At 43.6% G+C, this 16,911-nt stretch overlaps 1 protein-coding gene across 1 annotated transcript in view; it reads left to right on the top strand.

The window, feature by feature from the left end:
• The first annotated feature begins 14 nt into the window (after positions 1-14).
• LOC133538893 (cytoglobin-2-like) overlaps positions 15-16,911 on the top strand; it is a 37,228-nt gene continuing 20,331 nt past the window's right edge. Inside the window, exons 1-2 of the mRNA XM_061880778.1 lie at positions 15-510; positions 12,305-12,536. Coding sequence (XP_061736762.1) covers positions 317-510; positions 12,305-12,536 — 426 coding nt within the window. The 5' untranslated portion in view covers positions 15-316. The remainder of the gene's footprint in view (positions 511-12,304; positions 12,537-16,911) is intronic.

Raw genomic sequence — 16,911 nt, 5'->3', positions numbered from 1 at the left:
CACACACACACACACACACACACACACACACACAGGATGAAGATGAAGAGGATGGGGAAGAAGAAGTGTGAGGGGCTTCATCATCATCATCATCAGTAGCAGCATCAGCAGCAGTGAGGACAAAGTCATGAAGAAGTAGTTTGAAGGAAGAACCAAGGAGACATTTCCCCCGCTCCTCTTCCTCCTTTTCTCGTCGGCGGACCTCCTCCCACCTCTCGCCGTGGGGTCTCAGCTGGCCGTCTCCCTCCCCCCGTCCCTGGCTCCCTACCTCCCGCGGACTCTGCTGGGATCCTCCGGGCTGCTGCGCGCCAGGAGGATGTCTCGCAGGCCGTCTCCCAGCCCCCAGGAGCCGCCGAGGCTGGGGGTGGAGGTGGAGGTGCGGCGCGGCGGGGACGAGGAGTGTCCGGAGCGCGCCGAGCCGCTGTCGGACGGCGAGAGGGAGCTGATCCAGGACACGTGGGACCAGGTCTACAAGAACTGCGAGGACGTGGGAGTGTCCGTGCTCATCAGGTCAGTCTGCAACTTTCTCTGCAAGTCCAAGCTGCCACCACTCGCCTTCTTTCGAGCCTCCTTGTTCCGCACACGTCCTGCAGGGGGCGCTCTGCAACGCTCATTTCATACCGCTTGTCCGTTCTACCAACTCAGCGCCAATAAGAAGGAGGGGAACTCTACTGAATGTTTGTCTCTCATTCACAATCCTCACATACCTTTTTCCTCCTCTATGCATTCTAAATCATAAAGAAATGACAGCAAGAGTCAGCTAACAATGGAGGTGACAGGAGTCGCAGGCACAGCCTCATCGTCGTCTTGTAAACACACTGCGACTACACCACTGTATTTAATAATTACTTAGGTCTACTACATTACTGTACTTAATATTGTCATTATGGTGGTACTTAATGAATACTTGGGTATACTACACTACTGTATTATAATGTGGGTCATTATAGTGGTACTTAATGAATACTTACGTCTACTACACTACTGTGTTTAATGTTGTCATTATGGAGGTACTTAATAAATACTTAGGTCTACTACACTACTGTATTTAATGTCATTATGGTGGTACTTAATGAATACTTAGGTCTACTACACTACTGTATTTAATGTTGTCATTATGGTGGTACTTAATGAATACTTAGGTATTCTACACTACTGTATTTAATGTTGTCATTATGGTGGTACTTAATGAATACTTGGGTCTACTACACTACTGTATTAATGTTCTCATTATGGTGGTACTTAATGAATACTTAGGTCTACTACACTACTGTATTGTCATTATGGTGGTACTTAATGAATACTTAGGTCTACTACACTACTGTATTTAATGTTGTCATTATGGTGGTACTTAATGAATACTTAGGTCTACTTCACTACTGTATTTAATGTTGTCATTATGGAGGTACTTAATGAATACTTAGGTCTACTACACTACTGTATTTAATGTTGTCATTATGGTGGTACTTAATGAATACTTAGGTCTACTATGCTACTGTATTTAATGTTGTCATTATGGTGGTACTTAATGAATACTTAGGTCTACTACACTACTGTATTTAATGTCATTATGGTGGTACTTAATGAATACTTAGGTCTACAATACTACTGTATTTAATGTTGTCATTATGGTGGTACTTATTGAATACTTAGGTCTACTACACTACTGTATTTAATGTTGTCATTATGGTGGTACTTATTGAATACTTAGGTCTACTACACTACTGTATTTAATGTTGTCATTATGGTGGTACTTAATGAATACTAAGGTCTACTACACTACTGTATGTAATGAATTCTTAGGTTTACTACACTACTGTATTTAATGAATACTTAGGTCTACTACACTACTGTATTTAATGTTGTTATTATGGTGGTACTTAATGAATACTTAGGTCTACTACACTACTGAATTTAATGTTGTCATTATGGTGGTACTTATTGAATACTTAGGTCTACTACACTACTGTATTTAATTGTGTCATTATGGTGGTACTTAATGAATACTAAGGTCTACTACACTACTGTATGTAATGAATACTTAGGTCTACTACACTACTGTATTTAATGAATACTTAGGTCTACTACACTACTGTATTTAATGTTGTTATTATGGTGGTACTTAATGAATACTTAGGTCTACTACACTACTGAATTTAATGTTGTCATGATGGTGGTACTTAATGAATACTTAGGTCTTCTACACTACTGTATTTAATATTGTCATTATGGTGGTACTTAATGAATACTTGGGTCTACTACACTGTGAATGTGAATTATATTTATATAGCGCTTTTTCTCTAGTGACTCAAAGCGCTTTACATAGTGAAACCCAATATCTAAGTTACATTCAAACCAGTGTGGGTGGCACTGGGAGCAGGTGGGTAAAGTGTCTTGCCCAAGGACACAACGGCAGGGACTAGGATGGCGGAAGCGGGAATCAAACCTGCAACCCTCAAGTTGCTGGCACGGCCACTCTACCAACCGAGCTAAACCGCCCCTACTACACTACTGTATTTAATGTTGTCATTATGGTGGTACTTAATGAATACTAAGGTCTACTACACTACTGTATGTAATGAATTCTTAGGTTTACTACACTACTGTATTTAATGAATACTTAGGTCTACTACACTACTGTATTAATGTTCTCATTATGGTGGTACTTAATGAATACTTAGGTCTACTACACTACTGTATTTAATGTCATGGTGGTACTTAATGAATACTTAGGTCTACTACACTACTGTATTTAATGTAATTATGGTGGTACTTATTGAATACTTAGGTCGACTACACTACTGTATTTAATGTTGTCATTATGGAGGTACTTAATGAATACTTAGGTCTACTACACTACTGTATTTAATGTTGTCATTATGGTGGTACTTAATGAATACTTAGGTCTACTACACTACTGTATTTAATGTCATTATGGTGGTACTTAATGAATACTTAGGTCTACTATACTACTGTATTTAATGTTGTCATTATCAATCAATCAATCAATGTTTACTTATATAGCCCTAAATCACTAGTGTCTCAAAGGGCTGCACAAACCACCACGACATCCTCGGTAGGCCCACATAAGGGCAAGGAAAACTCACACCCAGTGGGACATCGGTGATAATAATGATCCAGTGGGACGTCTGTGACAATAATGATTATGAGAACCTTAGAGAGGAGGAAAGCAATGGATGTCGAGCGGGTCTAACATGATACTGTGAAAGTTCAATCCACAATGGATCCAACACAGTCGCGAGAGTCCAGTCCAAAGCGGTTCCAACTCAGCAGCGAGAGTCCCGTTCACAGCGGAGCCAGCAGGAAACCATCCCAAGCGGAGGCGGATCAGCAGCGCAGAGATGTCGAGGCGGATCAGCAGCGCAGAGATGTCCCCAGCCGATACACAGCCGATACACAGGCAAGCAGTACATGGCCACCGGATCGGACCGGACCCCCTCCACAGGGGAGAGTGGGACATAGAAGAAAAAGAAAAGAAACAGCAGATCAACTGGTCTAAAAAGGGAGTCTATTTAAAGGCTACAGTATACAAATGAGTTTTAAGGTGAGACTTAAATGCTTCTACTGAGGTGGCATCTCGAACTGTTACCGGGAGGGCATTCCAGAGTACTGGAGCCCGAACGGAAAACGCTCTATAGCCCGCAGACTTTTTTTGGGCTTTGGGAATCACTAACAAGCCGGAATCCTTTGAACGCAGATTTCTTGCCGGGACATATGGTACAATACAATCGGCAAGATAGGATGGAGCTAGACCGTGTAGTATTTTATACGTAAGTAGTAAAACCTTAAAGTCACATCTTAAGTGCACAGGAAGCCAGTGCAGGTGAGCCAGTACAGGCGTAATGTGATCAAACTTTCTTGTTCTTGTCAAAAGTCTAGCAGCCGCATTTTGTACCAACTGTAATCTTTTAATGCTAGACATGGGGAGACCCGAAAATAATACGTTACAGTAGTCGAGGCGAGACGTAACAAACGCATGGATAATGATCTCAGCGTCCTTAGTGGACAGAATGGAGCGAATTTTAGCGATATTACGGAGATGAAAGAAGGCCGTTTTAGTAACGCTTTTAATGTGTGCCTCAAAGGAGAGAGTTGGGTCGAAGATAATACCCAGATTCTTTACCGTGTCGCCTTGTTTAATTGTTTGGTTGTCAAATGTTAGAGTTGTATTATTAAATAGAGTTCGGTGTCTAGCAGGACCGATAATCAGCATTTCCGTTTTTTTGGCATTGAGTTGCAAAAAGTTAGCGGACATCCATTGTTTAATTTCATTAAGACACGCCTCCAGCTGACTACAATCCGGCGTGTTGGTCAGCTTTAGGGGCATGTAGAGTTGGGTGTCATCAGCATAACAGTGAAAGCTAACACCGTATTTGCGTATGATGTCACCTAGCGGCAGCATGTAGATGCTGAAGAGTGCAGGGCCAAGGACCGAACCCTGGGGAACTCCACACGTTACCTTAACGTAGTCCGAGGTCACATTGTTATGGGAGACACACTGCATCCTATCAGTAAGATAAGAGTTAAACCAAGACAGGGCTAAGTCTGACATACCAATTCGTGTTTTGATACGTTCTAATAAAATATTATGATCGACGGTATCGAAAGCAGCGCTAAGATCGAGGAGCAGCAACATAGATGACGCATCAGAATCCATCGTTAGCAATAGATCATTAGTCATTTTTGCGAGGGCTGTCTCCGTCGAGTGATTTGCCCTGAAACCGGATTGAAAGGTTTCACATAGATTGTTAGACGCTAAGTGTTCATTTAACTGCTCCGCAACAATTTTTTCGAGGATTTTTGAAATAAAGGGAAGGTGAGACACCGGTCGGTAGTTTACCATGAGGTCAGGATCGAGGTTAGGTCTTTTAAGAAGAGGATGAATAACCGCTTTTTTGAATGCTAGGGGAACAGTGCCCGAGGAAAGTGATAAGTTTATAATATTTAGCACTGATGGACCTAATAATACAAAGAGCTCCTTGATCAGTTTCCCAGGAAGAGGGTCAAGTAAACATGTTGTTTGTTTTATTCCATTTACACGTTGTAACAATTCCTCTAATGTTATTTCCTCAAAACGAGAGAAACTATTTCGGAGGGCAGTATCCGCCGTATATACAATCGTGTCAGTGTTAATAGAACCCCGTTGTAGCTGGGACGCATTGTCTTTAATCTCCTTTCTAATGACTTCAATTTTCTTACTAAAGAATTGCATAAAGTCATCAGCTGAGTGGGTGGAGCTACTGGAAGGAGTCCCTTGTTGGGTAAGCGATGCTACCGTACTAAACAAAAATTTAGGATCGTTTTTATTACGGTGGATGAGATTTGAGTAATAATTAGCTTTAGCTAAGGTAAGCATGCGTTTATAAGTTATTAAACCATCACTAAATGCTTGATGGTGCACCTCAAGTTTAGTCGTGCGCCATTTGCGTTCCAGCTTTCTGCATAATAATTTCTGAGCTCTAGTTTCTTCTGTAAACCACGGGGTGCGCTTTTTTGGAGTCTTTTTTAACTTTAGCGGTGCTATGTTATCAATGGTTTCGCGCAGGGCGTCGTTAAAGTTGTTAGTGAGGTTATCAATAGAGCCCACATACTTTGGGAATGGTGCCATTACCGAGGGCAGTAGGTCAGCAAGAGTTGTCGTTGTGGCCGTATTAATGTTGCGGCTGCTATAGCAGTTATTATTATTATTAGTTTGACGAACATGCGTCTGAACCTCGAATTTTATAAGGTAATGATCGGACAATACTTTAGTATACGGGAGTATCGTAACTTTGGAAGCGGTGATACCCCTGACAAGCACTAGGTCTATCGTATTACCGTTGCGATGCGTGGGTTCATTTATTATTTGTGTGAGACCACAGCTATCAATTATAGTCTGGAGCGCTACGCACGGTGGGTCCGATGGGGCATTCATATGGATATTAAAGTCCCCCATTATGATTATATTATCGGCGTGTGTCACTAGATCAGCAACGAACTCTGAGAATTCATTGATAAAGTCCGAACAGGGCCCTGGGGGGCGGTAGATAACAGCCAGGTGTAGAGGCAGCGGTGTGACAGACCTCATAGTAAGCACCTCAAACGATTTATATTTATTATTTATGTTAGGACTAAGGTTAAAGTTTTCGTTGTATATTAGTGCGACCCCCCCACCCCTTTTAAGCGGACGGGCAATATGCGCATGTGTAAAGTTAGGAGGACATGCCTCATTTAGCGCAAAAAAGTCGTTTGGTTTAAGCCAGGTTTCACTGAGACCGATGACGTTAAGATTGTTGTCTCTGATAATATCATTAACTAACAACGTTTTAGGAGACAATGATCTTATGTTTAAAAAACCTATATTATAGGTAGTGGGCTGTTTTAGGGAATTTTTGATCAAATTATCCGTAGTAGCAATATTAATAATGTTGTGTTTATTATGCCCAGTGCATTCAGTATAATTACGACCATATCTAGGAATTGATACGACGGGAATGATCCGATTGTTTGTTTGTTGCTTTGATAAACTGCACGCATCATGGTTAGCCACCTCAGTAACGGGGATTTTCCGATTGTTTGTTTGTTGCTTTGATAAACTGCACGCATCATAGTTAGCCACCTCAGTAAAACACATGTCCAACTCTGAAACACTCAAAGCAGAAAAAACTTGTTCTAATTTAACAGACTCCTTACCCAGACCAGTAGTCTCGCATTTTCCATCTAAATCCGTCTTCGGGATGGAGGAAAGTGGTGTTCTGTGGGGATTAGCCTTCTGCTTTGTTTTTAGCCCCGCTCGACATCCGCGTTTCCGATCACACCGCTGGCGTCTGCTCCGTAGACGGCCCCCGCTGCTACTAGACTCCGCTGCTTCACAGGCCGCTGGACGTAGCCGCCGACGAATCCCCATGCTAGTTAGCATGTTTAGCACGCCCGCGTCTATCAGTCCAAAACGGCCCAATATGTCCATATCCAGAAGTGTCTGGCGGTCGTACGTGATCACGGAGTGACCACGATGCGAGCCAGCCATGAAGTCTGCAGAACTGTCCGGCATTTCCGCCAAATGTTCCATCTTTAGCAAGAGCACCGCAGTGTCGCAGCCCGTCCGGGCGCCGCCATCTTGCATAATTCCATTATGGTGGTACTTAATGAATACTTAGGTCTACTACACTACTGTAATGTTATTATGGTGGTACTTAATGAATACTTAGGTCTACTACACTACTTTATTTAATGTTGTCATGATGGTGGTACTTAATGAATACTTAGGTCTACTACACTACTGTATTTAATGTCATTATGGTGGTACTTAATGAATACTTAGGTCTACTACACTACTGTATTTAATGTCATTATGGTGGTACTTAATGAATACTTAGGTCTACTATACTACTGTATTTAATGTTGTCATTATGGTGGTACTTAATGAATACTTACGTCTACTACACTACTGTATATAATGTCATTATGGTGGTACTTAATGAATACTTAGGTCTACTATACTACTGTATTTAATGTTGTCATTATGGTGGTACTTAATGAATACTTAGGTCTACTACACTACTGTATGTAATGTCATTACGGTGGTACTTAATGAATACTTAGGTCTACTATACAACTGTATTTAATGTCATTATGGTGGTACTTAATGAATACTTAGGTCTACTATACTACTGTATTTGATGTTGTCATTATGGTGGTACTTAATGAATACTTAGGTCTACTGCACAAGGTAAAAACACAAGGAGTGCTGAAAAAAAACCCGATTCACATCCAAATAACAATTCTCACTTATTCCAATTCAAAATAGATTCATGATGATAAAAAATATATATTTTTAAGAATCAATTGTTAAAAAAACAAAAAACAAAAACAAAGAATGTTAAATAATATAATTACATTTTCCCCCCTCCAAGAATCAATTTTGCAAAATACGTTCTCTCCGGCTAACTCTCTGCACGTACACATCAGGCATCAATACCCAAGAGGAGCTCTTTTTAAGCTGTTTTAAACATTTTTAATTAGCATTTTTATAGCAAATAATGCATTGCAAGGATACATTTGAGAAAGAGAATCGTGTCGAATGGAAAATCGATTCGGAATCAAATATTCAGCTCAAGAATCGAAATGTATATGTATGTGTATATATGTATGTATTTATAAGGGGTGGGCAAATTAATGCGTTAATTACGAGTTAACTCATCAATCTATTAACGTCGACAATTATTTTATCGCACATTTGCGTATGTTGTTTACATGCTTTTATTTTGTTAGCGCCTTTTCTTAACAAGATGGCGTCGGCCGGATATTCTTCGGCGTCGAGGGGCTCTTGGTAAAGATGGAACATTCGGCAAAAATACCGGACAATTCTGCAAATTTCATGGCTGGCTTACAGCGTGGTCACTCCGGGATCACTTACGACCGCCATACAATTCTGGATGTGGATAGATCGGGCCGTTTTGGACTGAATGACGCGTGCTTGCTAGACCGGCTAGCTAGCATGGGAATACTTTGCCGGCTACATCCAGCGGCCTGTGAAGCAGCGGAGTATATGTGTTGTCTGTCTATTTATCAATAATGCAGACGAGGCGTGTTGGCTGAGTTCTTAACGCTTACATTCAGAGCGTGCATATCACAACATACAAGATGCCGTCATGGCGACACAACCTATACCGGGCTACCGCGCATGCTCGTCACTCCTGTTGCGTGCTGGGTAGGGTAGTTCTTTTTTTCCCTGGCTCATAACATCACAATATAGTACCATGTATATGATGCGTTCAGTTTATCAAAGCACCAAGCAAACAATCGGAAAATTCCCATCATATCAATTCCTAGATATGGTCATAATTATTTTAAGTGCACTACGCAGAATAAACACAACATTATTAATATTGCTACTAGGGATAATTTGATAAAAAAATTCCCTAAAACAGCCCACTACCTATAATATAGGTTTTTTAAACATAAGATCCCTGATAAAAAAAATGTTTCTGCTGTTACCTCAGAAATTGCCTGTTCAGATGTTATGATTGTGGTTCAGAGATTTGTATGTAGATTATATTTATTTTCCATAACAAACAGGATAACTTAAATACCCTGGCAGTGGCAATAAACTTAAATGTTTGTATTTACATTTTTTGAGTTGATTTTCATAAAATGTTATTCAACTGCTACTGTTCAACAAGGACTGATTTAAATTGTGTTTGCACAACAAATGTTTTGGCGCTTTTGTTCATGTGGGAGAATATTCCAATAAAGGTGCATTACACACTACTTTTGAATTCATTATTGGGCTTTGCGTATACAATGCAGTTAATCGCGATTAATCGGAGAAATAGGGCGATTAACTTCGATTAAAAAGTCAGGTTGATGGGCAGATAATGAAGTATTTGTGCTTATTTGGACAAAATGTAGGAATATACACTTTTGTTGCATGATCAGATAATATTAAAATATTGATAAACATGACAAAGTAGAAGTAATACATTTAGTAAGAAAGTACTTCATTGCCACATAGAAGCAAGTGATGCTCATGTCTGGGTGCCGGACATCTTCAAAAGGCAGAGTGTTTCTCCTCTGCACTCCCGGTGTGGGATTAGAATGGCGGGCTATTGAAGAAAAGCCTCGGAAAGTGTTGTTAAAATGGATGCCAAGCCGTTACCATGGCGACCGATATGAGTGTGACTAAGTGATTTCCAGGTTTAAGGCTGACAGGATCCCCTCGGGGGGGGTTCAAAAAAGTGAGGGGGCGGGGGGGGGGGGGGGGGGGTCTTATCTGAGGGCGACAGACATTCATTTGGTGTTCATCACATCTTCTTCTTCTCTTTTCTTCTTGGCCACCATTTGTCTGGCCTTGAGAGAAAAGAGAATTAAAGGACAAGTCCTTGGTCTCCATGGCCTGTGAGGAACCTTGTAGTCCATCCAGTCTGGCGTGTGTGAGGAACCTTCTATTCCATCCAGTCTGGCGTGTGAGGAACCTTCTAGTCCATCCAGTCTGGCGTGTGAGGAACCTTCTAGTCCATCCAGTCTGGCGTGTGAGGAACCTTCTAGTCCATCCAGTCTGGCGTGTGAGGAACCTTCTAGTCCGTCCAGTCTGGCCTGTGAGGAAACCCTTCTAGTCCGTCCATTCTGGCGTGTGAGGAACCTTCTAGTCGCCCCAGTCTGGCGTGTTAGGAACCTTGTAGTCCGTCCAGTCTGGCGTGTGAGGAACCTTCTAGTCCGTCCAGTCTGGCGTGTGAGGAACCTTCTAGTCCGTCCAGTCTGGCGTGCGAGGAACCTTCTAGTCCGTCCAGTCTGGCGTGCGAGGAACCTTCTAGTCCGTCCAGTCTGGCGTGCGAGGAACCTTCTAGTCCGTCCAGTCTGGCGTGTGAGGAACCTTCTAGTCCGTCCAGTCTGGCGTGTGAGGAACCTTCTAGTCCGTCAAGTCTGCCGTGCGAGGAACCTTATAGTCCCGTCCAGTCTGCCGTGCGAGGAACCTTCTAGTCCGTCCATTCTGGCGTGCGGGACCTTCTAGTCTGTCCAGTCTGGCGTGCGGGGAACCTTCTAGCCCGTCCAGTCTGGCGTGCGAGGAAACTTCTAGTCCGTCCAGTCTGGCGTTGTGAGGAAACTTCTAGTCCGTCCAGTCTGGCCTTTGAGGAACCTTCTAGTCCGTCCAGTCTGGCCTGTGAGGAACCTTCTAGTCCGTCATTCTGGCGTGTGAGGAACCTCTAGTCCGCCCAGTCTGGCGTGTGAGGAACCTTCTAGTTCATCCAGTCTGGCGTGTGAGGAACCTTCTAGTCCGTCCAGTCTGGCCTGTGAGGAACCTTCTAGTCCGTCCATTCTGGCGTGTGAGGAACCTTCTAGTCCGCCCAGTCTGGCGTGTGAGGAACTTCTAGTCCGCCAGTCTGGCGTGTGAGGAACCTTGTAGTTCGTCCAGTCTGGCGTGTGAGGAACCTTCTAGTCCGTCCAGTCTGGCGTGTGAGGAACCTTCTAGTCCGTCCAGTCTTGCGTGTGAGGAACCTTCTAGTCCGTCCAGTCTGGCGTGCGAGGAACCTTCTAGTCCGTCCAGTCTGGCGTGCGGGGAACCTTCTAGTCCGTCCAGTCTGGCGTGCGGGGAACCTTCTAGTCCGTCCAGTCCTGGGCGTGCGGGGAACCTTCTAGTCCGTCCAGTCTGGCGTGCGGGGAACCTTCTAGTCCGTCCATTCTGGCGTGCGGGGAACCTTCTAGTCCGTGCAGTCTGGCGTGCGAGGAACCTTATCGTCCTTCCAGTCTGGCGTGTGAGGAACCTTGGAGTCCATCCAGTCTGGCGTGTGAGGAACCTTCTAGTCTGGCGTGTGAGGAATCTTCTAGTCCGTCAGTCTGGCGTGTGGGGAACCTTCTAGTCCGTGCAGTCAAAGCCAGTTACATTCCCTTACTTGATGGACGACTTGTCTTATCACAAAAATACTGCATCATCATGTACATTTTGATAGTAGGCTAATATAGGACACTTGCATCATGTGTTGTCTTCCTGATGCAAACTACTCTCATCCGGGTCACGACACCACTGTAATCCGTGTGGTTCAGTCCCTGCTTTCTTTTCCGTTCAGGACTCAAACCTAGGTCACCAGTGTTAAAGACGAGTGTGCTAACTACCGCGCTAACAGCCCTAGCCGTCAACCCAATAGCCAGCACTGCTCTTGAAAAATCTTGGAGAGGTGAGCGCCCCCTGCTGTGGAACCGAGTACTGCACCTTCAGGGGGACAGCTGGTATGCTAGCTAGAAATGCTGCAGGCCAGGCAAGCCTCTCTCGGCCTGCCAAGGCAAAGTCTGCATCTGAGCAGGACTGCCCAGGGTCAAACTGGAACCAGAATGAAATGTTGGTCAGCATGAGCGCTGTGATAACTTTTCGATGAGGTCACAGGACCAAGTTGATAGTCTCATCTTTTCAATGCACAAGTACCAGGTCCAGAAGTCAAGCACCCACCGATCCAGACCAGAGTCCACTTCTGAGTGTGTTGAGAAGCCAATATGTTGTGTTTGTCCCCAGACCAGACCAGAGTCCACTTCTGGGTGTGTTGAGAAGCCAATATGCTGTGTTTGTCCCCAGACCAGACCAGAGTCCACTTCTGGGTGTGTTGAGAAGCCAATATGTTGTGTTTGTCCCCAGACCAGACCTGAGTACACTTCTGGGTGTGTTGAGAAGCCAATATGTTGTGTTTGTCCCCAGATCAGACCAGAGTCCACTTCTGGGTGTGTTGAGAAGCCAATATGTTGTGTTTTTCCCCAGACCAGACCAGAGTCCACTTCTGGGTGTGTTGAGAAGCCAATATGTTGTGTTTGTCCCCAGGTTCTTTGTCAACTTCCCCTCTGCCAAGCAGTACTTCAGCCAGTTCCAGGACATGGAGGACCCTGAGGAGATGGAGCGCAGCTCCCAGCTGCGACACCACGCCCGCAGGGTGATGAACGCCATCAACACGGTGGTGGAGAACCTCAACGACCCGGAGAAGGTGTCCTCGGTCTTGGCCCTGGTGGGAAAAGCTCATGCCGTCAAACACAAAGTGGAGCCGATGTACTTCAAGGTGACTCTTCTATTACATTCATCATCTATTTCATTAAATATGAAATTACATTTATTGTCTGGGCTTCACGGTGGAAGAGGGGGTTAGTGCGTCTGCCTCACAATACCAAGGTCCTGAGTAGTCCCGGGTTCAATCCCGGGCTCGGGATCTTTCTGTGTGGAGTTTGCATGTTCTCCACGTGACTGCGTGGGTTCCCTCCGGGTACTCCGGCTTCCTCCCACCTCCAAAGACATGCACCTGGGGATAGGCCCCTCCCACTTCCAAAGACATGCACATGGGGATATGTTGTGTTTGTCCCCAGACCAGAGTCCACTTCTGGGTGTGTTGAGAAGCCAATATGTTGTGTTTGTCCCCAGACCAGACTAGTGTCCACTTCTTGTTGTGTTGAGAAGCCAATATGTTGTGTTTGTCCCCAAACCAGACCAGAGTCCACTTCTGGGTGTGTTGAGAAGCCAATATGTTGTGTTTGTCCCCAGACCAGACTAGTGTCCACTTCTGGGTGTGTTGAGAAGCCAATATGTTGTGTTTGTCCCCAAACCAGACCAGAGTCCACTTCTGGGTGTGTTGAGAAGCCAATATGTTGTGTTTGTCCCCAGACCAGACCAGAGTCCACTTCTGGGTGTGTTGAGAAGCCAATATGTTGTGTTTGTCCCCAGACCAGACCAGAGTCCACTTCTGGGTGTGTTGAGAAGCCAATATGTTGTGTTTGTCCCCAGACCAGACCAGAGTCCACTTCTGGGTGTGTTGAGAAGCCAATATGTTGTGTTTTTCCCCAGACCAGACCAGAGTCCACTTCTGGGTGTGTTGAGAAGCCAATATGTTGTGTTTGTCTCCAGACCAGACCACATATTGGCTTCCAAAGACTTGCACCAGGGGATAGGCTTCTCCCGCCTCCAAAGACATGCACCTGGGGATAGGCCCCTCCCACCTCCAATAGGTTGATTGGCAACACTTAATGGTCCCTAATGTGTGAACGTTGTCTATCTGTTTTGGCCCTGCGATGAGGTAGCGACTTGTCCAGGGTGTACTCCGCCTTCCGCCCGATTGAAGCTGATATAGGCACCAGCGCCCCCCGCTACCCCAAAGGGAATAAGCGGTAGAAAATGGATGGGTGGATGGACAACATGACAACTTAACTGCTTTTCGCTTATGTATTTAAAAAGTATATCCATATTATTTAATAAGAATTAATTTATTACCATCTTCATGCAGCTAGAAAATTTTCCAACCTCTAAGCTGTTTTGAAAAAGTTCCATTATATTATTATATCAAATAATACATAATGAGACGCAGTTTGAACCGAGAATCGTGTTGAATTGATTCTGAATGGAAATGTCCCCCCAGGAACAGGACTGAAACACCCCCACAAATCACTAACTAAATGACACGTTTATGCTTAACTTCATCTCTGATCTATGTATGTTCTCTGGTCAATCAAGTCATCATTTTTCAAAAATAATAACATATTTTATTTTTAAAAGCCCTTTACATTGAGCTAACAACCTCAAAGTGCTACAGTGCATTCAAAACAAACCACAAAAACAAAACAACGCTAAAACCACAAATAGCTGCCCCCAACAAGTAAAATAAAAATAAAAACTAAAACTAGCACACATCAAAAAAAAAAAAGGCTTTTTTAAAAAGAAGGGTTTTTAAGCCTTTTTTAAAAACATTCATTGATTAACGTGGACCCCGACTTAAACAAGTTGAAAAACTTATTGGGGTGTTACCATTTAGTGGTCAATTGTACGGAATATGTACTGAACTGTGCAATCTACTAATAAAAGTATCAATCAATCAATCAATCAAATGTGGTGACCTCAGGTGGTCAGGGAGAGTGTCTCCCATAGTTTGGAACTTTGTCCTCGGAGGTTGGAGGAGGTTTAGCCAAGAGTTTTGCGTTAAAAAAACTGTCCAGTATTGATCTCATTTCCACTTTTAGCAGTACTATTTGTGAAATGGTGGCATGGCATTTTTCCCCCTGTTAATCAATTTTGAGTAGGACTACAAAATGATGGAAGAATCATCACCACAGCAGACAAAAATCTACTGTAATAGTTTAATACTCCTCCCATTCCAGTTGTGTGATTAGCAATCTGAGAATGGAATCTGCCTTCCTGGTCACATGACCAGAGACATTCCTCCTCTTCACTTCTTTTCCAATCCGTCTTCTTGCTGGAAGTCACATCAGTGCCTTTGAAGACGCTGAATAGTCTTATGATTGAAACTTGTGTGTCCAGGGACTGACTGACTAAGTCATCCCAAACATTATGTTCATCGAACAGTTTTTTATGCACACCAGAGGTTTTATATGGAGTTGAGAGTAAGTTTGACAAGAGAAATTATTTGAGGGACTAAACCCTGCAATTATCTTGAAGATGCATGCAAAGATCACAAATTGGGCCATTGAGACTCCTCAGAAGGCAGAAAAATGACTGACTTGTGGCATTCCTGCACCTGCCTTTGAAAAGTGCCTTCATTCCCCGTCGCCGCAAGATGAGCTAAACAGACGCTCTATTCTCCGCAAAGACGGTTTACTCCAGTGTTTTTCATCCTTTTTTGAGCCAAGGCGCATTGTTTTCATTGAACAATTGCAAAGGCACACCACTAGCAGAAATCATTAAAGGTGAACATTATCACAATTTCAAAAGGGTTAAAAACAATAAAAATCAGTTCCCAGTGACTTGTTGTATTTTTTGAAGTTTTTTTCAAAATTTTACCGGTCTCGGAATATCCCTAAATAAAGCTTTAAAGTGCCTTATTTTCGGCTCTCTGCGAAGACACTGGCCATTTCCCTGTGACGTCACACAGTGCTGCCAATGTAAACAAACAATGGGAATACCACAGCAAGATATAGCGACATTAGCTCGGATTCAAACTCGGATTTCAGCGACTTAAGCGATTCAACAGATTACGCATGTATTGAAACGGATGGTTGGAGTATGAAAGTTTTGAAGAAGAAACTGAAGCTATTGAGCGAATAGCTATTGACGCTAACATGCTATTTACCGCCGGTAAATAGCATGTTAGCATCGATTAGCGTAGCATGTTAGCATCGATTAGCTGGCAGTCAACATCAACAAAACTCACCTTTGTGATTTCGTTGACTATCGTTGCAAATGCATTTGCAGGTTATCCATACATCTCTGTGCCATGTCTGCCTTAGCATCGCCGGTCAAATGTGGAGACACTCTGGCACATTCAATGGGGGTCTGGCGGCAGACACTTTGCCATCTTCGGGCCAGTGGTGCAACTTGAGTCCCTCCCTGTTAATGTTGTTACACCCTCCGACAACACACCGACGAGGCATGATGTCTCCAAGGTTCCAAAAAATAGTCAAAAAAACGGAAAATAACAGAGCTGAGACCCGGTGTTTGTAAAGTGTTGAAAATGAAAAGGGCGGGTGTGTTACCTCTGCGACGTCACATTCTGACGTCATCGCTTCCAGCGCGATTAACAGAAAGGCGTCGATATATACCTTGATGGTGCAGAAAAAAAGACCATATATTTTTTTAACCGATTTCCGAACTCTAAATGGGGGAATTTTGGCGGATTAAACGCCTTTCTGTTTATCGCTCTGTGGCGATGATGTCAGAACGTGACGTCACCGAGGAAATACGGCCGCCATTTTCATTTTCAACACATTGCAAACACCGCGTCTCAGCTCTGTTATTTTCCGTTTTTTCAACTATTATTTGGAACCTTGGAGACATCATGCCTCGTCGGTGTGTTGTCGGAGGGTGTAACAATACTAACAGGGAGGGATTCAAGTTGCACCACTGGCAAGAAATCTGCTGCCGGACCCCCATTGAATGTGCCAGAGTGTCTCCACATTTTACCGGCGATGACAGACATGGCACAGAGATGTATGGATAACCTGCAGATGCATTTGCAACGATAAAGTCAACAAAATCACAAAGGTGAGTTTTGTTGATGTTGACTTATGTGCTAATCAGACATATTTGGTCGCGGCGTGACTGCCAGCTAATAGATGCTAACATGCTACGCTAATCGATGCTAACATGCTATTTACCGGCGGTGCTAAGACAGACATGGCACAGAGATGTATAGATAACCTGCAGATACATTTGCAACTATAAAGTCAACTAAATCACAAAGGTGAGTTTTTAGTTGATGTTGACTGCCAGCTAATCGATGCTAACATGCTATGCTAATCGATGCTAACATGCTATTTACCGGCGGTGCTAAAGCAGACAAGGCACAGAGATGTATGGATGACCTGCAAATGCATTTGCAACTATATTACGTTTACTTCCACCCACATTTAATGCAAAATAAACACTTACCAATCGACGGATTTAAGTTGCTCCAGTGTCAAAAGATGCGGAAGTCCTGATCGTTTGGTCCGCACATT

The sequence above is a fragment of the Nerophis ophidion genome, linkage group LG20, assembly GCF_033978795.1.
Source record: "Nerophis ophidion isolate RoL-2023_Sa linkage group LG20, RoL_Noph_v1.0, whole genome shotgun sequence".
Lineage (NCBI taxonomy): Eukaryota > Metazoa > Chordata > Actinopteri > Syngnathiformes > Syngnathidae > Nerophis > Nerophis ophidion.
This window is presented reverse-complemented; position numbering and strand designations above follow the sequence as displayed.